This window comes from Bufo gargarizans, chromosome 9 (genome assembly GCF_014858855.1).
Source record: "Bufo gargarizans isolate SCDJY-AF-19 chromosome 9, ASM1485885v1, whole genome shotgun sequence".
Lineage (NCBI taxonomy): Eukaryota > Metazoa > Chordata > Amphibia > Anura > Bufonidae > Bufo > Bufo gargarizans.
Window position 1 is genome coordinate 118,885,760 of NC_058088.1, and position 26,129 is coordinate 118,911,888.

At 42.1% G+C, this 26,129-nt stretch overlaps 1 protein-coding gene across 6 annotated transcripts in view; it reads left to right on the top strand.

Moving 5' to 3' along the window:
- The window catches only part of LOC122946554 (phosphatidylinositol 3,4,5-trisphosphate 5-phosphatase 2B-like), a 109,182-nt gene that overhangs the window by 49,001 nt on the left and 34,052 nt on the right, over nucleotides 1-26,129 (top strand). For 4 of the 6 annotated variants that reach the window (XM_044306267.1, XM_044306266.1, XM_044306265.1 and 1 more), the window contains exons 4-8: nucleotides 621-750; nucleotides 17,997-18,174; nucleotides 24,644-24,731; nucleotides 25,666-25,737; nucleotides 25,988-26,089. In XM_044306267.1, the coding sequence (XP_044162202.1) occupies nucleotides 621-750; nucleotides 17,997-18,174; nucleotides 24,644-24,731; nucleotides 25,666-25,737; nucleotides 25,988-26,089 (570 nt within the window). The remainder of the gene's footprint in view (nucleotides 1-620; nucleotides 751-17,996; nucleotides 18,175-24,643; nucleotides 24,732-25,665; nucleotides 25,738-25,987; nucleotides 26,090-26,129) is intronic. The other 2 variants (XM_044306269.1, XM_044306270.1) reach the window with 1 other exon arrangement.

The window sequence follows — 26,129 nt, forward strand, 5'->3', positions numbered from 1 at the left end:
GCTGGAACGGGGGGCTGAGGAGGAGACATCAGAGGAGGAGGGTGGCAGCAGAGCAGTGCGTTATTAAACAGGCTGTTTATTAACACTGTCAACCATGCGTTTACCCATAGCTATATATGTCACTCTGACATTATTATTGCTGCCATTGCATTAAAGAGCTTAAAAGGAGGTGGTGGAGTATGGAAAAAAAATTGAAAAAAAGAGAACAACAACAGAGAAAAAAATCCTAGGAGACCTCAGGAGTGTCATATCCTAATTTACAGGCCAATAGGAACACTTTTGTTTCACGTATAGTCGATTTGGGTACTAATTTTAAGTGTTTTTTAACTCACCGATTCAGAAAAAAAATTCCCCAAAATTTGCTCATCTCTGTACCTGTCATAAGAAAACTGATTTCTGGATCTTTGTAACTGTTACTATGATTTGAGAGGTCATTTTCAAGTTCCAAACTGGCACCATGTTTACCCGTGGCCTCCAAATATATGAAGTTACATTTGCTAATTCTGTTGCTCTTCTGTAGGATGCTTTTTTCAATCTCCATGACTTTCAGTGATGGCTGATATAGTAGTTTGTTTTCTCTAGTTTCTATTTTGTCATAACTGGTATCCTTTATTGTTTAGTCTGTGCAAGGTGTTAAGGTAGAAAAATTCCCTGGGCTCAGGGAACTAATTGCAAACTACAGATACAAGGGACATGGACTGGTTACTGCACTACACTACCCTGTTGGTCGACAAGGTGTGGCTAAAGTTGGTAAGTAGTCTACTTTTATATATCTACTTCATTCTGCAATTAAAATAAAGATGACGGCATCTACACAGATACAAAAAGTGCAACAAAAATAAAATGGGCTATTTACAAAGCTACTTGCTATGCCTGCGGCTAGTTTCACACTTGACATTTAGATCCGTTAGGCTGTCCCGGCAGAGAACAGCTTGCTGGATTTCTCTGCATTCCGGCATTGCTGGAAGTTACAGTGTTGCTGTACGGCCCCATTGACTATAATGGGGAGCGGTGGAGATCCGGCCACAAATATGCCTAGTATCGGCCGAACCAAAATCTTCATGTGTATAGGTGTTCATCTGGCCGATTCTCTGCAAATTTACCGCATTACAACTGGGTCTCCGCAGGTCCCCATTATAGTTAATGGTGGCGGCTGATATCGGGTAGTGTCTGGCAATGCCAGATCCAGATATATCTAACGCTAGTGTAAAATGAGCCTTAGCTGGCAATAGTAGAGTCCTGGCCTCCAAGTGATTTGGTAAACTTTTCTGATTTGTCAATCAGTTGTGTGAAAAGTTAATTAGCACCCTAAGCTTAAAACCCTTTTTTGCTGAATTGCTTTGAGGGCTTTCGAGCTTGAACTGCCCTTTTAACCCCTTCACTACTGAGCCACTTTTCACCTTAAATCACAGGCCAATTTTTGCAAATCTGACATGTGTCACTTAATGTGGTAATAACTTTAAACCACTTTTACTTATCCAGGCCATTCTGAGAGTGTTTTCTCGTCACATATTGTACTTCATGACAGTGCTAAAATTGAGTCAAAAAATGTCATTTTTATTTATAAAAAAATACTAAATTTACCCAAAATTCAGGAAAATTAGCAAATTTACAAATCTCAATTTCTCTACTTTTATAATAGTAATAACTCCAAAAATAGTTACTACTTTACATTCCCCGTATGTCTACTTCATATTTGGATAATTTTGTGAATGCCATTTTGTTTTTTGGGGAAGTTAGGCTTAGAACTTGAAGCAAATCTTGAAATTTTTCAGAAGATTTCCAAAACCCACTTTTCAAATACCAGTTCAGGTCTGAAGTCATTTCGTGAGGCTTACATAATAGAAACCACCCAAAAATTACCACATTTTAGAAACTACACCCCTCAAGGTATTCAAAAATTATTTTACAAACTTTGTTAACCCTTTAGGTATTCCACAAGAATTTATGGAAAATGGAGATGAAATTTCAGAATTTCACTTTTTTGGCAGATTTTCAAATTTGACAATTTTTTCCACTAGCAAAGCAAGGGTTAACAGCCAAACAAAACTCAATATTTATTGCCCTGTATCTGTAGTTTACAGAAACACCCCATATGTGGTTGTAAACTGCTGTACAGCACACGGCCTTAGGTAGGGTCTTATTTTTTGCAGGATGAGATCACGATTTGATTAGTACTATTTTGGGGTGCGTATGACTTTTTATTGCTTGGTATTACACTTTTTGTGATGTAAGGTGACCAAAAAATTGCTTTTTTGACACCGTTTTTTTTTTTTTTTTTTTACGGTGTTCATCTGAGGGGTTAAGTCATGTGATATCGTTACAGATGTGGCAATACCTAATATGTCTACTTCTTTTGTAAGTTTTACACAATTATATCATTTTTTTAAACAAATAAAATCATGTTTTAGTGTCTTCTTAGTCTGAGAGCCATAGTTTTTTCAGTTTTTGGGCAATTGTCTTAGGTAGCGTACTATTTTTGCGGGATGAGGTGACGGTTTGATTGGCACTACTTTAGGGTCCATATGACTTTTTGATCGCTTGCTATTACACTGTTAGTGATGTAAGGTAACAAAAATGGCTTTATTTTACACCGTTTTTATTTTACTCTTTTACGGTGTTCAGCCGAGGGGTTAGGTCATGTAGTATTTTTATAGAGCAGGTCGTTATGAACGCGGCGATACCCAATATGTATACTTTTTTATTTTTGGGGGCGATTGTCTTAGGTAAGGGCTCATTTTTTTTGCGGGGTGAGGTGATGGTTAGAATCTATAAGATGGAAATCAAAACGGAAGTCTCAGTTTTTGCCTCAGGCAGCAGAAAGGCTAAGTGCACCCCTGTAGAGAAGACAAGTTTTTTCTGTGCTTATAAGCTAACCATATTACTAGTGTCTTTGTAATCATATATTGTGCCTCTGAATATAGTAGTAATATGTATATTAGCTTTCAGAGCGTATCTCAGTGTAGTGAAGCACGTATAGTACATAGAGTATATGATATGTAGATGCTAGGACACAGATCTGCCTGCAGCATGGATTCAGACCCGCCACCTGGTGCTTGAATGTCTCATTCGTTGTAGGAGATATTAATTATTAATATCAGGATAGAATATTAATAAGCAATATTAATAAGTAGGTGGCTGCTATTACTATTGACTCCGCCTACTTCCTTTTTATACCTCTCTGTTTCCTTACTTGTCCTGACATGAGTACATATACTTGACTATAGCAGCGTCTGAAACTCTGTACACCGTATTATAATAGAATATATTTATTAAGACAATACGAAGCCTTCAGTTTATTCTTTTCTACTATTTATCCACACAAACTATATATATATATATATATATATACACTACAACACACTACAATAACACTAACAATACTACACAAAACTCACAATACCCTCTAATTATTCCACCCAAAATACTTATCTAAGACCATGCACAAATATATTAGCAGCACCCTCCTCACCTATCTATGAGCTGTCCCGGAGGGGGTACAGAGGGTTTGGCAAAGAAAGGGTTAACCTCCAAAGCAGCTTGGCTAGGAGGGGTTAACCTGTAGAATGCAGGGATATGGCAGGGCCTATTGCAGGGAATGAGGCAGGGAAGGAGTTATTACAGGAATATTACGTTCCAACAGTTAATGCTGGGGGAATATGGCAGGGATTGTAGGGAGAGTAGATAAAGGGGTTACAAAAAAAATGGTTAATACAGCATTGGTGGTAGTGGGATATATGTAATATGATGCAGTGATACAAGGGTTAATGGTATGGCAGGGGTTAATGTGGGTCAATGCAGGGGTAAAATGACAGGGGTTAATATGACAATACAGGGTTTAAATATCAGAGGGTCCAGGGGTACAGCCTGAATTACAGTGCTGGAGGTGCCCGACATTCCAGGAGGGAGATACTGCCTGGATACCTGGACAAATGGGTCATCTCTTTGACCCTCTGCCTTTGATGTTCCACACATCAACGGTGCTGCCCGATGCAGTGCCGGGGGGCACCCGTGATTGGGGGGCATAACTGGGGGATAGAATATAAGTACATATATATATATATATATAGGAAGTGATGAAAGTTCAGGGCAGCACACCTAGTAAAAGGTTCTGGGTGCCAGCGGTGTCGACACCAAGTCCAAAAGTGTCAATAGACAAAGAAATAAGCACACCGCAGCACATCCATCAGGTGAAAAAATAGTGGGATCCTTTATTCACCCAGGTAGCTACCTGGATGAATAAAGGATCCCACTATTTTTTCACCTGATGGATGTGCTGTGGTGTGCTTATTTCTTTATATATATATATATATATATATATATATATATATATATACACACACACACATACACATTTTTTTTTGGGGGGGGGGGGTACCCGTACCGGGGCAAGAATGTAATATATAAATAAATATATATATATATATATATATATATATAGAGACGAAAAAAGTCGGACTGCACTCCAAAATGATGGTGAAATAAAGTGTTTTAATCACCCATAATATGGCAACTTGCGACGTTTCGGCTCACAAGAGCCTTCCTCAAGCAAAGAGACAGTGAAAATGGAAGCATATATAGGTATAACAAAGGTATAGGACCAATCACATTGAAGTTACAATCAAGGTACAATTACATACATCTGCTGTGAAAAACAAAGTGCATGTGCATAAAGTGACATGTGCCATGTGATCTACATTCACAGGGACAAATCCCTTAACGTAGAAAAATATAAATGATATATAAGTGTTGGCAATAAGAGACAAGTTTAAAACTGTGTCATAATAGTGAATAATAAATAATAAATACGGATCGCAGAAATCAGGCCTTCAGAAGTTGTAGCGTCCACATAGACCATCGTGTTGGTTGAGCGTCTCTATCTCTATCGTGCGCATGTCCAGATCTACGTCATCGTATGAGTCATGGTGCAAAGGGTATGGCGCATGCGTTCTATGATATCTAACGAACGTCGCCATATTGCTTAAGGGAAAATTGCCCTATAGTTCTATGTATATACATAGTCCATAGATGGGAGCTGTAAAGATGTAGAAATATATACAAATATAGGGCCGCAGTAGGGATCTCCTACATGTGTCAGCAGAAGGATCGGGATCCCGCCCCTCCGGGAGGGACACCGAACCTGGAGGGCCGCAGGTGTCGAAGCGAGACACTTCCATGAATCACATCGACATCAGCAGCCAAACCGCATAAATAAAAGCAGCCATGGCTGCTTTTATTTATGCGGTTTGGCTATGGACTATGTATATACATAGAACTATAGGGCAAGTTGCCATATTATGGGTGATTAAAACACTTTATTTCACCATCATTTTGGAGTGCAGTCCGACTTTTTTCGTCTCTACAAATCTTGGGTACAGCCGTTGCCCTCTGCTGGACTTTGCACCCGCAACCCGGTTGGTGCTCCCGCTGGACTTTTTCTTCTTTTATATATATATATATATATATATATATATCATAACCATATATATGGCACTTCCCTCTACAATATAAATAAAAACGTTGAAATTTTCGCAGTTAACATACAGACAAAAGAAAGGTATTGTTTTAATCAGCATGGTGAGGCCTATTAGGCAGTTGATCCTGGTGACAGAGCCTCTTTAAACCCAACTGCAATGTAGATATGAAATTGATGACTAGACATTTTCCTTCAGAATTTTCTGGTAGAGAATAACATTTATGATTCTGACCCAGTCCCTGAGCCATATATAATGGTTACACCGCAATTTTGGGAGCAAAACATGTTTCACGACTGTGTGCCACCAAAGTGTTGCAGTGTAGAAGGGCTGCCATAGAAATGAATGGGGTTGCAGCGCGACTCGCTCGTTTACTGCAACTATGTCCCATGTTGTGGTCACAGTAAATGTGGGAGAAGCGCTGTGACCCTGTTCATTATCATGGCAGTCCCGCTACACTGCGATCTTTGGTAACTCATCTGTAGCAGCAAAAAATGCTTTTTAGCTAAAGCCTTACACCATCAACCTACCATTACCATCATCTTGCTTTGTTAATTTTACATCAAATATAATGGAGCAAGTCTTTAAATTTCACTGTCACTAGGGCACGACTATGCACTGAACACAGGAGAAGGCAGGACTGACTACCAGGGACCCGACATGCTCCACCAAGATTGCAAGAGCAGGAGCTGTAGTCCAGCTCAAATCATGTACATCCCTGATTGTAAGAATTGAACTTAACAAAATCCTGATCCTACTCAAGACACTGTACTATTTGAGGGTGCACGTTATTAAATCAAGCATTGGTGGCTTTCTACCTTCAACAGAGGGGAATCACAGATTGAACATACAACCCTGTTCACGGGATTATAGTAGAATTAGGTCAAATTCACAAACGGGTGTCACAGAAAGAACCATTTAATTCTAAAGCTTCACTTTTAATATTTATATTTAAAATTAACGACCCATAATGTATAAGAAATATATAAACAAGAAAAAGAAATAAAGCAAATATAAATCTATCCCACTTGACTTCTTGGATGTAGGAGATCAAGTGAATGATGAATAGGGGCAGTGTCCCTAATGGATTCCCCTACAATTATGGCCCTGCCTGAAAACGGAATGGCCGCCCCGATAGGGGCGATCCCGTATCTCGTACCTCCTGTAATGCCCTGGAGGACCCTGATACAGGTGACCGATGATAGTAATCCTATGGGGAGACCAGTACTAGTCTACAGGTGTGCCAAAAATAAGAAATGCTTTATTTGTACAAATAACACCCCAACCCCCATATAGTGGAGGTAAAAATGACAAAGACAATGTGTGATTGTGATATGTTTGTATAGAGCGTCCCTACGCGTTTCGTCCTGTTGATATTGGGCTCCTCAGGGGACAAAAACCAAAATAGCACACGGGGTGTATAACATAAAATTTCAAGGACAGCAAAACAGCCACGAAAACAATACTAATCAAGTGACTACAGTATGATTAAATGTAGTATGATAAACTAGTCACTTAATTATGAATAATTATTAGAGAATAAGACATACAAAACTCCAGTTATACAGTGAGGCAGGAGGTATGCCAGGCAGTACAACTGGAGGGTGATGAAATATAACTGATCACAAAATAATGAACCAACAATCACCATAAAGACACATATCCTATCATTTGTTAATAATATTGATGGACAGTTGTGTAAGTATAGCAGGTGATAGCGGTCTATTCCAACTATAGTTATAGCTGAGGAATTAAGTATAATGATACTAGAAAGTCTGTTAGCATGTCACAGTAGTCTGTTCTGAGTATACATAGAACTAGAGTGGTCAGATGTGTTAATATATAGGGATTAATCTATCCCCTCTAGCTGTACCGACAATCAGACCCCAGTATTTGTATTATAGCGGCATATTAGAACTGTAACAGACCAATAGACTAATATATAGTGACAATGCACATAGAAACTTGCGTGTCCAGGAGATGATAGGGATTTCTCCATTAGTGTCTGGCCCACTCCGGTAGGTAAAGATGTCCTGATAGTGGGGGGCTGCAAAGGATGGTATCGCGAAGTCTCGGCGTGACCGCTCGCCCAGATGAAGACGCGGCCGCACCTGGGGAGCGGCGTCTGTGCTTAAATCAGCACCACTTCCGGGTATGACGCGCGGACACGTGATCGCAAGACAGCGGTCACGTGACTTCCAGTGATGTCATGAAGGCAAGGCCCGCATACTGCATCGGCAGCTAGGGGGAGACGGCTGTTGCGATGCAAATAACAGATCGCTGAGCTGTTAAAGCTTATAGCCTACAGGATGTTGGTATGCGGAGGCCCCATGTATAAGTATCATTCCATAGGGTCGCAGTATCTGATCTGTTTTTATTTAATATTGAGCAAAATATTGTATCAAATCCTATAGGGGACACCCATAAGATGTAATTTAGAATATAAAAAAAATATAATGTAATTTAAAAAATATAATGCAATAATTAATCTGATTTATATGCCGGTGAATACAAGAGAGGTAGATAGGTTGTCAGGTTATAGTGTCATATATAGTGATCATCACCTATGTCCTAATCATGTTATATAGTCGGCTAGTGCTCCATAATATAATTAGAGACTGTCGTTCAAATTAATGGGTCCAAAATAATAAATAAACAGTATTAAGATAGGAATGGAGAAAATTATTCTCTATATAATATATTGGTATAATACCACTGGTCTACAGATTACCAGTATTAAGATATCTATATATTTGATTTTTGACCTCTTCATAAAAAGCACGCAAAATCGATGTGTTCGTTTAGTCCAGCCGGTGTAGTTGTATTAAGTCTAAAAATCCATTTAGATTCTTTTTGTTTTAGGAGTTTATCTATGTCTCCTTTTCTGGTTGTGAGTTTCAGTACCTCAATCACTGAAAATCGGACATCTTCAGGATTCCCGGCGTGGTTAGTCCAAACATGACGGGAAATTGGTTTATCACGTCTTTTACGGATATCTCCAATATGTTCCAAGACTCTTACTTTAAATGATCTCTTTGTTTTCCCTATATACTTAAGGCCACAGGGACATGTGGCCATATAGATCACACCCATAGTGTTGCAGTTGGCGAAGCTGCGGACGTGAAATGTTTTCTCGTTCGAGCTATTCTGAAATGTGTTGCCTGGAGACAGAAAACTGCAGGCTTTACATTTCCCACATCTGAAGGTGCCCACTTGTCTATTTGTAAGCCATGTATTTGATACTGGGGGGTCAAAATGACTATGCACCAGAGTGTCCCCTATACTGCGTCCTCGTCTAAATGTGATGGACGGATTTTCTGGCAGGACATCTGTCAAATCTGGGTCTGTTTTGATTAAAGACCAATAGCGACTCAGAATGTCCTGGACCTGTTGGGACTCCGAGTCAAACGTACCAATGATTCTGATCGGTCCTGGAGTGTTCGTTATTGCTTTTTTTGGAGTTTGTAGGAGGGAGGGGCGATCCCTTGATTTGGCCCAGTTCCAGGCCTCATAAAGGCAATGGTCGGGGTACCCCCTTTCTTTAAAACGATGGAATAGTTTTGAGGATTCCCTCACAAAGGTTTCCGGGTCCGAACAATTACGTCGCACCCTCAGGAATTGACCTTTGGGGATACCTTTTTTGAGGGACCTTGGGTGGAAACTCTCCCACCGGAGAAGACTATTGGTGGAGGTCTTTTTTCTGAACAACGTCGTTTTAATGTAATTATTTATGTCCCGTTCGAGGGTCACATCTAAAAACGTAATTTGACTATGATGTATTTCTGACGTGAAAAATAGTCCTATCTGATTAGAATTTAATGTATTCATAAATAGATGAAATTCCTGTTCTGTTCCAGACCATAGAAGCAGGATATCATCTATGAATCTGGACCAAAGAGATATATGTTTGGTCCACTGATTCATAGCTTCAGAGAAGACTATCACGTCTTCCCACCAGCCCAGGAGCAAATTTGCATATGTCGGTGCACACGGGCTACCCATAGCGGTGCCCCTGAGCTGGTGGTAGAGGCGACCATCGAATACAAAATAATTATGTGTTAGAACAAACTTAAGTAGTTCGAGAACAAAGTTATTGTGATGAACCATGTTAGTAGATCGAGTGTCCAAAAAATATTTTGCTGATATCAGACCTTTATCGTGGGGGATCGATGTGTAGAGTGCCTCTACATCAATCGAGGCGAACCAGGTGTATGGTTCCAGAGAGATGCCTTCTAGTCTTTTAAGCAAGTCGGTGGTGTCGCGAAGATAGGAGGGTAGAGCGGATACAAATGGTCGTAGGATGTAATCGATGTAGGTCCCTACATGTTGGGTGAGGCTCTCAATACCAGAGACAATAGGACGTCCCTTCAACGGAACTGTCCCCTTATGGATTTTTGGAAGTCCATAAAAGGTCGCTATTTTTGGGTTAGTTGGTAGCAAAAATTCGGATTCTTTTTTGTCTATACATTTGTTGAGAAGGCCCCATTGTATGATTTCAGTCAGTTCAGCTAGATAGGTTGGTGTGGGGTCACTTTTCAAGCGTTCATAACTATTTGTGTCTGATACAAGGGTATAGCACATGTCCCTATATTGTTGGAGGGAAAGGATAACAATGTTTCCCCCCTTATCTGATGGTTTCACAACAATGTTACTATTTTTATTGAGATTTTGTAGTGCTATCATTTCAGAATAAGTATAGTTTATATGTATGTTTTGTTCTTCAAGCTTGTGTAAATCACGTGTTACTGATCTCAAAAAGGTTTCAATGTTGGCATCATTAAGGGTTTTCGGTGGCATTTTAGTGCTTCTGTTTTTAAGAGACGTGAACGGGCCTTGTCCAATGGGGCGTTCATTTTCATCTAGTAACTCTGTGAGATTGTTCAAGCTATCTAGATCCTCCCTATTGATCCCCAGTTGGGGCCTCCGCATACCAACATCCTGTAGGCTATAAGCTTTAACAGCTCAGCGATCTGTTATTTGCATCGCAACAGCCGTCTCCCCCTAGCTGCCGATGCAGTATGCGGGCCTTGCCTTCATGACATCACTGGAAGTCACGTGACCGCTGTCTTGCGATCACGTGTCCGCGCGTCATACCCGGAAGTGGTGCTGATTTAAGCACAGACGCCGCTCCCCAGGTGCGGCCGCGTCTTCATCTGGGCGAGCGGTCACGCCGAGACTTCGCGATACCATCCTTTGCAGCCCCCCACTATCAGGACATCTTTACCTACCGGAGTGGGCCAGACACTAATGGAGAAATCCTTATCATCTCCTGGACACGCAAGTTTCTATGTGCATTGTCACTATATATTAGTCTATTGGTCTGTTACAGTTCTAATATGCCGCCATAATACAAATACTGGGGTCTGATTGTCGGTACAGCTAGAGGGGATAGATTAATCCCTATATATTAACACATCTGACCACTCTAGTTCTATGTATACTCAGAACAGACTACTGTGACATGCTAACAGACTTTCTAGTATCATTATACTTAATTCCTCAGCTATAACTATAGTTGGAATAGACCGCTATCACCTGCTATACTTACACAACTGTCCATCAATATTATTAACAAATGATAGGATATGTGTCTTTATGGTGATTGTTGGTTCATTATTTTGTGATCAGTTATATTTCATCACCCTCCAGTTGTACTGCCTGGCATACCTCCTGCCTCACTGTATAACTGGAGTTTTGTATGTCTTATTCTCTAATAATTATTCATAATTAAGTGACTAGTTTATCATACTACATTTAATCATACTGTAGTCACTTGATTAGTATTGTTTTCGTGGCTGTTTTGCTGTCCTTGAAATTTTATGTTATACACCCCGTGTGCTATTTTGGTTTTTGTCCCCTGAGGAGCCCAATATCAACAGGGCGAAACGCGTAGGGACGCTCTATACAAACATATCACAATCACACATTGTCTTTGTCATTTTTACCTCCACTATATGGGGGTTGGGGTGTTATTTGTACAAATAAAGCATTTCTTATTTTTGGCACACCTGTAGACTAGTACTGGTCTCCCCATAGGATTACTATCATCGGTCACCTGTATCAGGGTCCTCCAGGGCATTACAGGAGGTACGAGATACGGGATCGCCCCTATCGGGGCGGCCATTCCGTTTTCAGGCAGGGCCATAATTGTAGGGGAATCCATTAGGGACACTGCCCCTATTCATCATTCACTTGATCTCCTACATCCAAGAAGTCAAGTGGGATAGATTTATATTTGCTTTATTTCTTTTTCTTGTTTATATATTTCTTATACATTATGGGTCGTTAATTTTAAATATAAATATTAAAAGTGAAGCTTTAGAATTAAATGGTTCTTTCTGTGACACCCCTACCTTCAACAGAGTCTGTTTGGAAATGGAAGCCCTGAATCATCCTGTTACCCTACATTTATACCTTGTAATACATATTTCATAGTTGATTATCCTCCATGTAACAGTCAAAGCCCATCATGCTTTTATATCATCTCCTTCACCCCCTAGGTGCAAACAAAAGTCCCATTTCTTTTATGATCCTTAGAACTGTTTGTTCTTAATCTTTCCCTGGACAACAGGATGTCATGTATTCCTTAGGCTTCATTCACATGTTTAACCTTTCCGTTCTCCTGCTCCGTTTAGGAGCAGGAGAACGGAAAGGACGGAGAAGGTACATAAGCCGAACAGAGCCTAAGGACCCCATAGACTATAATGGGATTCATTATGTTTCCGCTCAGAAGCAGAGAAAAAAGTCCTGCATGCACAACTTATGTCTCCGCTCCAAAACCATCTTCTGAGCGGAAACATAACGGACCCCATTATAGTCTATGGGGTCCTTAGGCTCCGTTCGGCTCAGTTATGTGCCCTCTCTGTCCTTTTCGTTCTCCTGCTCCTAAACAGAGATGTCGCGAACATAAAATTTTCCGTTTGCGAGCGGCAAACGCGAATTTCCGTAAATGTTCGCGAACGGGCAAACCGGGCGAACCGCCATAGACTTCAATAGGCAGGCAAATTTTAAAAACTCACAGGGACTCTTTCTGGCCACAATAGTGATGGAAAAGTTATTAACACCTGGACTGTGGCATGCTAGAGGGGGATCCATGGCAAAACTCCCATGGAAAATTACGTAGTTGATGCAGAGTCGGGTTTTAATCCATAAAGGGCATAAATCACCTAACAATCCTAAATTGTTTGAAATAACATACTTTAAAACATCAGGTATGATGTTGTATCGATCAGGTAGTGTAAGGGTTACACCCGCTTCACAGTGACAGACCAAACTATGACAGACCAAACTCCCCGTTTAACGCACCGCAAACAACCGCAAACAGTCCATTTGCACAACCGCAAACTCCCCATTTGCACAAGGTTGGATACCAAGCTAGCCATGTCCCGTTCCTTGTCCTCACTGACGTCATTGAAGGTTTCTTCCTTCACCGAGCCACGTACAACACCAAGGGTCCCCGAAAGGTGACAACAAGCCCCTTGGGATGCCTGCTGTGGTTGGTCTTCCACCTCCTCAAAGCCACCTTCCTCCTCTGACTCCTCTTCTTCAGACTCCTCTCTCTGCGTTGCCACAAGTCCAGCAAGGCTGCTTCTGGTGGTGATGGTGACCACAACTCTTCCTCTTCATGCTCCTCTACGGCCTGATCCAGGACTCTTCGCAGGGCACGCTCCAGAAAAAACGCATATGGGATGAGGTAGATGATGTTGCCTTGGAGTTGAGTGACCAGGTTTGTCAACTCCGCAAAAGGACGCATGAGCCTACAGCCATTGTGCATGAGCGTTCAGTAATGCGCCCAAAAAATACCCAGCTCCGCAGAGGCTGTCCTCTTTTTTTTTAATTAAAAAAATCTGTTCTTACCAGTTTAATCTCTGTTTTGTCCCCTATCAGGGGCCGGTGTATGGAATAGATTTTAGGAACCGGGAGATGGAAAAAGATGCTTGATCGGTCCTCTTGCCTCCAATTTGGGGCACTGCGCTTGCGCCGTGCAATGTACTCTGCTACCCGATCTGAGTGGTATGTTAAGTAGTACTATTCTTATCAGTTTAATCCCTGTTACATCCCCTGGGGACGTGTATCGAATAGATTTTAGACAACCGCAAAGAGTTGTCAATAGTTGACACACTCATGACATAAATTTAATTCCTCTATGCGTCAATCTTGGTGTAGTGATGACTGTGCTCGTGTGCATGTTTGGGAGATTGCAGTCGATGGCGGTTTTTCAAAGCCTATAGTCGTGCTGAGGTAATTCAGTGACAGTTAAGTGACCCAGAAAACAATGATTCTGCAGTGTGGGCCCATTGTTGGCCTAGTAGGCTTTAATGATCACCTTAGATGATCACAAAGAAAATTTATGTTTTTTCTATGCAAAATTATACAGCCGATCGCTTTTGGTCTTTTCACAATGAAGCAACGACCTTATCATCTGGGGTGTGCCAACATTGCCATTGCCAACACACTCATAGAGGTGATCGCTTCATTGTGATACGCAAGCCCCTTCACCACAACAAGGTAACGATCACGAAGGGGAATTGACACATGTATGTGCCTTTTTTTGTTTTGTTTTTGCAGCCACAGTGCAGCACCAGAGGCCAGAAAAATTAGGCATGTACACTGTTGTAGAAGCGGCTGGAAAATCTGATGTTTTCAAGGCAGAAAGGTGACTAAAACATTGCGGCTTGAACCCTAGTTGGTGGCGGAGAATTCACGAAAGTCATCCGGTATGCAGACATTAAATACAGCAGCGTGGGGACCATTTTGAGGCCAAGGCATGTCATCAGGCCTTTTGTTAGTTAAACGTATCCCCTACTGTCAGTCCCTTCGGGATCCATGCCTCATTCATCTTAATGAAGGTGAGGTAATCAACACTTTTTTGACCGAGGCGACTTCTCTTGTCAGTGACAATGCCTCCTGCTGCACTGAAGGTCCTTTCTGACAGGACACTTGAAGCGGGGCAGGCCAGAAGTTCTATCACAAACTGGGATAGCTCAGGCCACAGGTCAAGCCTGCACACCCAGTAGTCAAGGGGTTCATCGCTCCTCAGACTGTCGATATCTGCAGTTAAGGCGAGGTAGTCTGCTACCTGTCGGTCGAGTCGTTCTCTAAGGCTGGATCCCGAAGGGCTGTGGCGATGTGTAGGACTGAAAAAGCTCTGCATGTCCTCCATCAACAACACATCTGTAAAGCGTCCTGTCCTTGCCACCGTGGTCGTGGTAGGAGGAGGATTACTTTGACCTCTTCTCCAGTTAGATTCCCGTTGTGCTGTGACATCCCCCTTATAAGCTGTGTAAAGCATATTTTTTAGTTTGGTTTTGAACTGCTGCATCCTTTCTGACTTCCGGTAATTTGGTAACATTTCCGCCACTTTCTGCTTATACTGGGGGTCTAGTAGCGTGGCCACCCAGTACAGGTCGTTCTCCTTCATCCTTTTTATATTAATTTCATCCAACTGATGTGTAAATAACTCCTCTGAGGGATCAAGTGAAGCGGCTGTGGTGGCTGTGGTGGTGGTGGTGGCGGCGGGCGGGAGAGTGGTGACCAAAGCTGAGCTGGAGGAGGATGGTGCGTCAAGGTTCTTAGAGGAAGCTGTTGAAGATTGGGTGTCCTGTGTAAGCCAGTCAACTATTTTCTCAGAATTTTTTGGGTTCAGGGTATGTGGCCTCTGAACACTGGGCATTATTCCAGGGCCAATGGAAATCACAGCACCACGAACACGACGGCCCCTGCGGCGTGGCCTGCCTCTGCCTGTCATTTTTTATTAGATAAGTGTTACTATGTGTGCAAGGTACTGTGCCACTCTATATAAGGGGTGGGCAGTGGACACAGTACAGTCTGTGTGGGCCTGACACACATGGGCTTGCAAATGTGATTAGATCACAGTTAAATTTAAAATATAATAATTTTTTTCTGAAAGGTATTTGGGCGAATGACACCCTGTAAGGGTATGAGTGCAGGCCTAGCCACTAGCCAGTGGACACAATAGAGTCTGTGTGGGCGCCTGACACACACGGGCTTGCTAATGTGATTAGATCACAGAAAAATATTAAATAGATTTTTTTTTATCTGCAAGGTATTTTCTGTCACACCCTGTATGAATGGATGAATTGGGGTGCTGTCAGGACGCTGTCCTTACAGCAGATGAGTCTGTGGACACAGAACAATGCCCTAGCTAACGCTTGCCCTATTGAATCAGCAGCAGCTACACTCTCCCTCCTCTCTCTGTGAATGCAGATTCCGAATGAATCTAAAATGGATGCTGTCCTGGAGGTGGGAGGGTCTGGGAGGGAAGGTCTGCTGCTGATTGGCTGGAATGTGTCTGCTGACTGTGAGGTAGAGGGTCAAAGTTTACTCAATGATGATGTATAGGGGGCGGACCGAACATCGCATATGTTCGCCCGCAGCGGCTACAAGCTATGTTCGCCGGGAACTATTCACGGGCGAATAGTTCGGGACATCACTACACACCGTACGTCCATGTGTGTAATGCTGCCTGACTGAGACATATCCCTGTTATCTACATCCCCTGGCAATAATGGTTGCGCATCACTCATTTCTTCCAACTGATGTGTAAATAACTCCTCTGAGGGATCAAGTGAAGCGGCTGTGGTGCTAGTGTTGGTGGAGGCAGCGGGCGGGCAAGTGCTAACTTGAGAGGTGCCAGAAGTTGAGCTGGAGGAGGATGGTGCGTCAAGGTTCCGAGAGGAAGCTGTAGAAAATTGGGTGTTCTGTGTTACTCAGTCAACTATGTCCTTAGAACTTTTCGAGTTCAGGGAACATGGCCTCTGAACACTGGGCATTATTCTAGGGCCAAAGGAAATCACAGCACCATGACCACGACGACCCCTGCGGGGTGGCCTGCCTCTGCCTGTCATTTTTTTTTTAGATTAGTGGTACTATGCATGCCAGGTACCTTGCCATCTGATATGAGTGGTGGGCACTGGCAGTGGGCACGGTACACTCTCTGGGCCTGACACAAGCTGGCAGGCAACTGCAATTATATTACAGAGAAAAAATAGTTTTACTGTTTTAAGTGCAAGCTACTGTGCCACCAGATATGAGTGGTGGGCACTGACAGTGGGCACAGTACACTCTGTGGGCCTGACACACGCTGGCAGGCAACTGCAATTATATTACAGAGAAAAAAAGCAAAAAAAAAGCAGACTGGTGTACTAGCCCTAAAAAGTCCTTACAGCAGATCAGATGAGTCTTTGAGGACTGGAGTGGACACAGAACACTAGCCTAGCTATCGATTTCCCTATTAAATCAGCAGCAGCAGCAGCACTCTCCCTCCTCTCACTAAGACTGCAGCTTCAGAATGAATCTAAGATGGATGCTGTCCTTGCTTTTTGCTAGGAGGTGGGAGGGTCTGGGAGGGAGGGTCTGCTGCTGATTGGCTGGAATGTGTCTGCTGACTGTGATGTACAGGGTCAAAGTTTGCTCAATGATGACAAATAGGGGGCGGACAGAACATCGCACATGTTCGCCTGCCATGGCGAACGCAGACAAGCGATGTTCGCCGGGAACTGTTTGCCGGCGAATAGTTCGGGACATCTCTACTTCAAAATGGAGCAGGAGAACGGAAAGGCTGAATGGTGATGTGAACTAAGCCTTACCTAGACATAAATGACTGGCCCTATTTTTCAAACTTCAAACCAAACACAATTAAGTCATAGATGATTTCTATAAATATCTCAAGATTAGACACTCTTGATTCCTCCTTATCTCCCACCCATACACTTTCTCTACAAGTCCTGCAATTCCTCAACCATACTACTCCTAAAGAGCACTAAGATATTTAGACTGTACTCCCTGAATATGATGAATAGTGTTGAACAAATTGAAGTATCCAAAGTGAACTTCGATCCAAATTTCAGGGAAAATTGGATTTGCCGCGAAGCCGAATTTCCTCATGCTTCGTGATAAATAATAAATTTTCCTTGAAATGGCGGTAAAAATAAAAAATAATATCATACTCCCCTCATCCATTTGGGTGCATCTTATGTGTCACGACTTCATCACGCACTGCACGAGATTTCTCCAAGCAAGACGGCTGCGGTGGCCTCTTTGCGCTCAAATGGATAAAGGTAAGTATAATTAAAAAAATATTTATTGATTAATTCCTGAAAGTGCCATTAATTATGAATGCAGCATCTGAGGGGTTCAATATATAGTTTTCCCACCAAACTATATATCAATCTGCTCAACTACTCCTGCTGTATATCATGCTGCCTGCAGATTGCATTTTGTTCTATCCCAATTTGTTAGGAAGGTGCTCCAAAATTAAGCTGATCGCTGGGTGTCCCACAACTGTTAACCCCAGTGATCAGCAGTAATCTGAAGCAAGTGTTAAATTCCCCTGCAACCCCAACACAGAGGGAAACTAAAACCAGTGGACTGTCTGTGTAATGCATGGACGTGTTAAACTTTCCAGAGAAGCTCTTCGCAGCTGCACTCGGCTCCAGCTTTTTTATTGAGGTTTTGATTAATTGATTGATGTGGCATGTATTTGTCACCTTTTTCTTTTAGGGGACCATATTGGCAAAGATATTATCTTCACCGATGCATATGGTTTGTCCTATTGTGATGGACCATGTAGAACCAATAACACAACCTTACAAGAAACCCAGCAGGCTGAAAGGAAGCAATGTCTGGGCCAACATGCTCTTATGGAAGAACTAAAGAAAACATGCAAGAATCTTGACAGGTTAGTTGTCTTAGAAATGGAAGCAGAACAGGAATATAATATAGAGGTCATCCTTTCAGGACAATGATTCTCCATAAGTTTTATCAATCATAAATATAACGTTCGAATATAAAACAAAGTCAAAAGCCAAGGTTGAGCTCTTCTGTGTCAGTTGATATCTGTATTTATCTATAAGTTATAATATATGCAATTATAGGTGAATTCTAAAATAAAAAAATAAAAATGAATTGTATGTGGAAATTACACGGCATGTACAGTATATCATAAAGGAGAATGAATGTTCTTGCTTCCCTTATATCATACGATATCACACAAACATAGCAAGTAGCTGCAAACTACAGTCAGGTCCATAAATATTGGGACATCAACACAAATCTAAGATTTTTGGCTCTATACACCACCACAATGGATTTGAAATGTAAAGAACTTGATGTGCTTTAACTGCAGACTGTCATCTTTAATTTGAGGGTATTTACATCCAAATCAAGTGAACGGTGCAGGAATTACAACAGTTTGCATACGTGCCTCGCACTTGTTAAGGGACCAAAAGTAATAGGACAATGGCTTCTCAGCTGTTCCATGGCCAGGTGTGTGTTATTCCCTCATTATCCCAATTACAATGAGCAGATAAAAGGTCCAGAGTTCATTTTAAGTGTGCTATTTGCATTTGGAATCTGTTGCTGTCAACTCTCAAGATGAGATCCAAAGAGCTGTCACTATCAGTGAAGCAAGCCATCATTAGGCTGACAAAACACAACAACCCCATCAGGGAGATAGCAAAAACATTAGGCGTGGCCAAAACAACTGTTTGGAACATTCTTAAAAAGAGGAAACACACGGAAAACAACTGTGGTGGATGACCGAATAATTATTTCCCTGGTGAAGAAAACACCCTTCACAACAGTTGGCCAGATCAAGAACACTCTCCAGGAGGTAGGTGTATGTGCGTCAAAGTCAACAATCAAGAGAAGATTTCACCAGAGTGAATACAGAGGGTTCACCACAAGAATTAAACCATTGGTAAGCCTCAAAAACAGGAAGGCCAGATTAGAGTTTGCCAAACGACCTCTAAAAAAAGCGTTCACAGTTCTGGAACAACATCCTATGGACAGAGGAGACCAAGATCAACTTGTACCAGAGTGATGGGAAGAGAAGAGTATGGAGAAGGAAAGGAACTGCTTATGATCCTAAGCATACCACCTCATCAGTGAAGCATGGTGCTGGTAGTGTCATGGCATGGGCATGTATGGCTGCTAATGGAACTGGTTCTCTTGTATTTATTAATGATGTGACTGCTGACAAGATGAATTCTGGAGTGTTTTGGGCAATATTATCTGCTCATATTCAGCCAAATGCTTCAGAACTCTTTGGACGGTGCTTCACAGTGTAGATGGACAATGACCCAAAGCATACTGCAAAAGCAACCAAAGAGTTTTTTTAAGGGAAAGAAGTGGAATTTTATGCAATGACCAAGTCAATCACCTGCCCTGAATCCGATTGAGCATGCATTTCACTTGCTGAAGACAAAACTGAAGGGAAAATGCCCCAAGAACAAGCAGGAACTGAAAACAGTTGCAGTAGAGGCCTGGCAGAGCATCACCAGGGATGAAACCCAGCGTCTGGTGATGTCTATGCGTTCCAGACTTCAGGCTGTAATTGACTGCAAAGGATTTGCAACCAAGTATTAAAAAGTGAAAGTTTGATTTATGATTATTATTCTGTCCCATTACTTTTGGTTCCTTAACAAGTGGGAGGCACATATGCAAACTGTTGTAATTCCTACACCATTCACAGGATTTTGATGTAAATACCCTCAAAATAAAGCTGACAGTCTGCAGTTAAAGCACATCTTGTTTGCTTCATTTAAAATCCATTGTGGTGGTGTATAGAGCCAAAAATGTTAGAATTGTGTAGATGTCCCAATATTTATGGACCTGACTGTATATATCAGCGAGATAAAGTAGGGTCACTGGTTTATTGAGAGGCAGTAGGAAGTGGAGACTGGTGGGAGATCAGGAAGCTTTCGAATGGGACCAGCGCTGAGTATTGAGTTTTTTGACACCATATGGAGCCACTTTAAAAATTGTAAGCGGCTGGACAACCCCTTAAATAGCATATTCACATATATGCTATTACCTTCAGTGAAAACAGTAAGTACACTCCTGCCTCAAATGCCAGCTGGCATTTCTTTTAAAAGGTATCAAAACCTTTGTAAGAAAGCACTCGGAGTGCTCAGCACGTTCTGCTTTTGTTGCCCCTGCTTGGTTGTCTGAGAGTGTGGAGTATGAACACCACTGTAGTTTCCATGGATCCAGGCACTATACGTTTAGAAAGCTGAACAGAGCTGATGAGAGCCAAATTTCCATGTAGCTTTTAACAGTTTACCAATCTCTTGTAGGGTACTATCTCCCCTTGGGGAGAGAGCGCCTAGATCGTCGTGAGGAGACTTATAGGCCATACATGCCCCTCTGTATGGCCTATAAGTCTCCTTACGCCAATTAAGGCGTTTTGTCCCCGAGGAGAGAGATTACCCCCCAAATCTGGACTGAGGCCTCTCACCCAGTTAAGCCAGTATTCTCTGCCCTGGACTGATGAAAGACATGTTTTGGTCCTTACTGACCAAGCATTTTTCTTCCTTTTTTGATCGTTGCATTCCAAGAGCTATACATTTTTTATTTTTCTGTCTATATAGCTCTATGAGGGCTTGCTTTTTGTGCGGGACAAGTTTTAGTTTTTCTTGGCGCCATTTTGGGGTACATATAATTTTCTGTCTGCATGGAGAAGAAAACACACATAACTTTGCTCAGATGTAAATTGCTAGGTACTCCGTATATGTATGTACCACATCAAATTATGCATACACATACGTAGTCCTATCGCATAGAACATAATACAATGGTTTGACCACTTGTTATGATCCCCACTCACGGTTTGTTGCGTGGACCAGGTGTGATCAGGATATTCCGGCCGCTTGCGTGATCAATGGGGTCTGTGGTGGTCACCCTTGCCTGCTGAAACAAATATGGTTCCAGGTAATGTTCAGTTGCTGAGTCGCTTGAGGCAGTAGGTCAGACAGGTAGGAGAGTGTCCCTGATAAACTATTGTTCTCCTGCCTAAAAGCGGAGAGGTCTCCCGCCTAAATGCGGGAGAATCACCCCCTGTGGGGCGACCCCACTTCTCGGTGGCTGTCCCTGTTGTTCTGGCCCTGTTACTGTCTCCTAGTGCTGGCCTGTTAAGGTGTTTCTTTTAAAAGTATTTCCCGACGCGTTTCCTCTGCCAGATGATGCTGACAGATTCATCAGGGGTAAGATGGATGATATAGATGATATAATAACCGTCAGCTCAGTCGCTTTTTGGTGGTGTCCCAGCTAGATTGCAGTCCTGGACTGCAATCTAGCTGGGACACCACCAAAAAGCGATCGAGCTGATGGTTATCATACCATCTATATCATCCATCTTACCCCTGATGAATCTGTCAGCATCATCTGGCAGAGGAAACGCGTCGGGAAATACTTTTAAAAGAAACACCTTAACAGGCCAGCACTAGGAGACAGTAACAGGGCCAGAACAACAGGGACAGCCACCGAGAAGTGGGGTCGCCCCACAGGGGGTGATTCTCCCGCATTTAGGCGGGAGACCTCTCCGCTTTTAGGCAGGAGAACAATAGTTTATCAGGGACACTCTCCTACCTGTCTGATCTACTGCCTCAAGCGACTCAGCAACTGAACATTACCTGGAACCATATTTGTTTCAGCAGGCAAGGGTGACCACCACAGACCCCATTGATCACGCAAGCGGCCAGAATATCCTGATCACACCTGGTCCACGCAACAAACCGTGAGTGGGGATCATAACAAGTGGTCAAACCATTGTATTATGTTCTATGCGATAGGACTACGTATGTGTATGCATAATTTGATGTGGTACATACATATACGGAGTACCTAGCAATTTACGTCTGAGCAAAGTTATGTGTGTTTTCTTCTCTATGCAGTCATCACTACTACTATTGTGGGACATATTTTTTATATATATTATCTGATAAAAGCTAAGTTTTAAGTAGTATAACAAATCAGTGATACAGTTTAATTGTTCCTACAACATATTTATCTTAAACCATTACTGTGAATTACATATAATTTTCAGATTAACTTTTATTAACTCTTTCTGGGAACATGATAGGAAAACAGCAATATTGCCGATGAGTTTTTAAGTTATAAATTTGACGGCATTCATTTTTCGGTATAAATTACATAATATCTTTATTACCTGGGTCAGTAAGATTACACTGATACCAAACACATATTTTTTTTTTACTATTTTTGTGCGATAAAACCCCTTTTTGTAAAAGGAAGAAAATCAAGCTTTTTATTTTTCTTTCTGTGGAGTTGTGTGAGGGCTTGATTTTTGTGGGACGTAGTTTTCATTGGTATCATTTTGGAGTAAATTACGCTTTTTAATCGCTTGTCAGACCCCAGCCAGCCTTTCCACACATCGGCACCTCGTGATGACATTTGCAGGGTGCCAATGGGAGACAGATGGAGTCCCCTCCCTCTGTCACCACTTACTTGCAGTGGACGCCATTGCCCGAGGCATGTAAACCATTCAACAGCCCAGATCAATACTCCTGCCGATCTGGGCTTTTAGAGCAGGAGTGCGGCTCATATGTGTCCCTGTGGGACCCACGCAACGATTAGACTGGGCCCTGTGAAAAAGTGGCAGCCCAGCCTAAGGCCCCTTAGTGGCCACCATAAAAAGGCATATGGGTGGTCACTAAGGGGTTAAAGGGTTGAACATTGACTTATAGCAGTGATGGCGAACCTATGGCACGGGTGCCAGAGGCGGCACTCAGAGCCCTCTCTGTGGGCACCCGCTCCTTGGAAAAAGTCTATGGCGTACCAATATGCTTTAGACTTTTCCTGCCATTCATCAGCACAGGACGCACTATGAACAGCACAAGCGGCTCACTGAATGTAGGCTATTAAGCTATTATAGCTAAATGATAAAGTACATGGAAGATATACTATACTGGTATTCAGGTTAAATTGCCGTTTTGGCACTTTGCGATAAATAAGTGGGTATTTGGTTGCAGTTTGGGCACTCGGTCTCTAAAAGGTTCACCATCACTGACTTATAGGATAGCTGCCTTACATATGGTGGCATTAGAGGTAGAGCTTTTTAAGAGCTCATTTGCATCCTTTTCTTCCCAGAATTCCAGAGGAGCATTATGGAAGTGCTCACTAGACTGCAGGAGGAGTGGTGTGTAAGGGGCGGTACTCACCTCTCCTCCCTGGTCTTCCCGAGGGTATTTTTTGTAGTAGCGCATATTATAAGGGGGTATATTTTGTACTGGTGTACAATATAAGGGGGCATTTTCTGTACTAGTGCACATTAAAAGGGGGATTTTTGTACTGGCAGATAATTATTTCTATTGGTGGGACTTTTGGGCCCACTATTAGGCCCCTTTCACATGAGCGAGTTTTCCGCGCGGGTGCAATGTGTGACATGAACGCATAGCACCCACAGTGAATCCTGACCTATTAATTTCAATGGTTCTGTGTACATGAGCGTTTTTTTTTCATGCATCAGTTCTGAATTGCATGAAAAACGCAGCATGTTCTATATTCAGCGTTTTACACGCACCCCTAACCCCATAGAAGGCAATGGGGCTTCAGTAAAAAACGCATTACATCCGCAAGCAAGTGCGAATGCAATGTGTTTATCACTGATGGTTGCTTAGAAATCCGTCACGCTCGTGTGAAAGAGGCCTTAGTGTCAGGGACACTATTTTCTGGGTGCAGTTATTTTTTAGGGCTCTGTGTGCCAATAATTATTGAAGGGGTGCTATATGTGTGGTACTAGTACTTTCAGGGCAACTGTTTCTGCAGTATAGTTTTGAGAAGCACAGTGGCCTCAGTATTGGGGTGTTGAGAAGGTGTGAGGATGATGGAAAAGTAGGAAACTAAGATGTCTGTTTGTCAAACTCTGGAGAGACGAGAGATGGCTGAAAGAAATCATGGCTGCCTGGTCTGAATGGAGAAGATGAGGAAAGAGAATGTCTAACATTAGAGGAGACATCACTTGGTGTAAGTGGATGAGGCACTGTATTACCCTGTATGTTTAGTAGCACTGTATGTAATGTTTTCTAAGTATGTCTTTAACAGTAGGACTGGAGGGAATGGGTTAGGTTGAGAATTTGGCATAGGGGGTGTTGTTTAAATTTTTAACTCAGGCAGCAGAAAGGCTAGGTGCACACCTGCCCCTTGCCACAAAGCACCCAAGGGAAGGGGAGGCTTGCCCAATCTTAACTCTTGCAAATGGGCCCATGAGCCTTTAGCTATGCTCCTGGTTGGTGTGTGTTTTTCAGTTTTGCTGGTAATACTTCAGTTTTACCCTGAAAACAACACTGCTAATAACAGAGTTTGTTCACTTATCTCCTTTGTTTCTAACATTTTTTTTTTTTTTCCAGAGAGATTAAAGATACATGGCATAGTTTGAAGATACTTGCGCAAGTCTTCAGACACACGTCTATGATATTACTTCCTAAGGGTGATCAGGTCTGTTCTAAGCTCAAGTACCTTAAAGGCGTTCTCGGGGAATTCAGAAAATGAAAACACCTAAATATTACTTAATTATATATATCTTCCCAAATGCCTTTCATTATTTATAATGGCTTGTTTTGTCTTGGGAGCAATCATTAGGAGAAAAAAAATGGCTGCCGTCCTATTAGTACATGCAAAACGTGTCCTAATCATGCAGAAGGACAAGTTACTTCTCAACTGACTTGAAGAGCTGCCTCATCCTCCTCTCTGCTATGTTTGTCAGGAATGATGATCCTGAATACAGCTAATAAGATCTTCAGCTGAATCTTTGTAGGAATGGAATTCATGAGGAGACATGAAATAGAGAGAAGACAGACAGGACAGACTGTGGTAATGTGGGGCTGTGGTAACGGGGAGTGCATACAAGTGCTGCTGCTCATTTTTAACATCCCTACCTCCTCTCTGTACTTCATGTCTCCATTACTACAGAGATTCAGCAGAGGATTTTATCAGCTGTATTCAAGATCCTAATCCCTGACAAGAAGAGCAGAGAGGAGAATGAGGCCGCTCTTTATCTCAGTGTTGTGAAGTAACATGATAGCACATTCACTGGAGAAGAAATTTGCCAGCTTTTACAGAGTCTGCCTCATGTTACTGTATTCAAAATGGTGCTGCCCATTGTATATTTATTCAAGGTCCCAAAAATACAGCTGTGGATACTATTGAAAGTAATGTCTGTGAAGGTTCTCATTTATCCAGGCCATGGTATATCTGTAAAGCATAAATCAAGGCAACTGGACTTACTGTAGATTTCTTGAAATCTACAGTAAGTCCAGTTGCCTTGATTTATTCTTTACAGATATTGAAAGTAATGCAATTTCAATACTTATTTCTCAGTGCTTATATATTCTTAGTGCTTTCAGTCATTATTTCTTCTTTTTCATCTAAGGTTTCTATACTTGACAGTCTCATATGCAGCATTTCATGTGTTCTGCAGTTACTTTCTACTCTGGAAAGCAAGGTGAGTAGTGAAAATGGAAGGGATCAGTAGAAAATTAAGGGGGTAATCTTGGACTGTAATATTGATGGCCTGTCCTTGGTATAAGAGCTTAACCAAGTATTTGGACTAAGAGTTCCTGACTACCTATTGGGTGAGGGCTTCTGCTGCATCCAGTCCCCAATAGACAGGTTTGTTAAAATGAGTTCTGGGCTCATTTCAAGGACAGAAAGACTAATACATGTTTCTTAATTTGCTGTCCTTCCTTTTACAGGCAAGACAGGCATGCAATGAGAGTATTTCTGGATCCTCAAGTACTCTAGCTACTCAGAATTCACCTGGTATTAATATATGCAGAGCAAAAGAATCCCAACATGTAAGTAGAAAATTAAAGAGTGTCTTTAAATGTTTTGCAG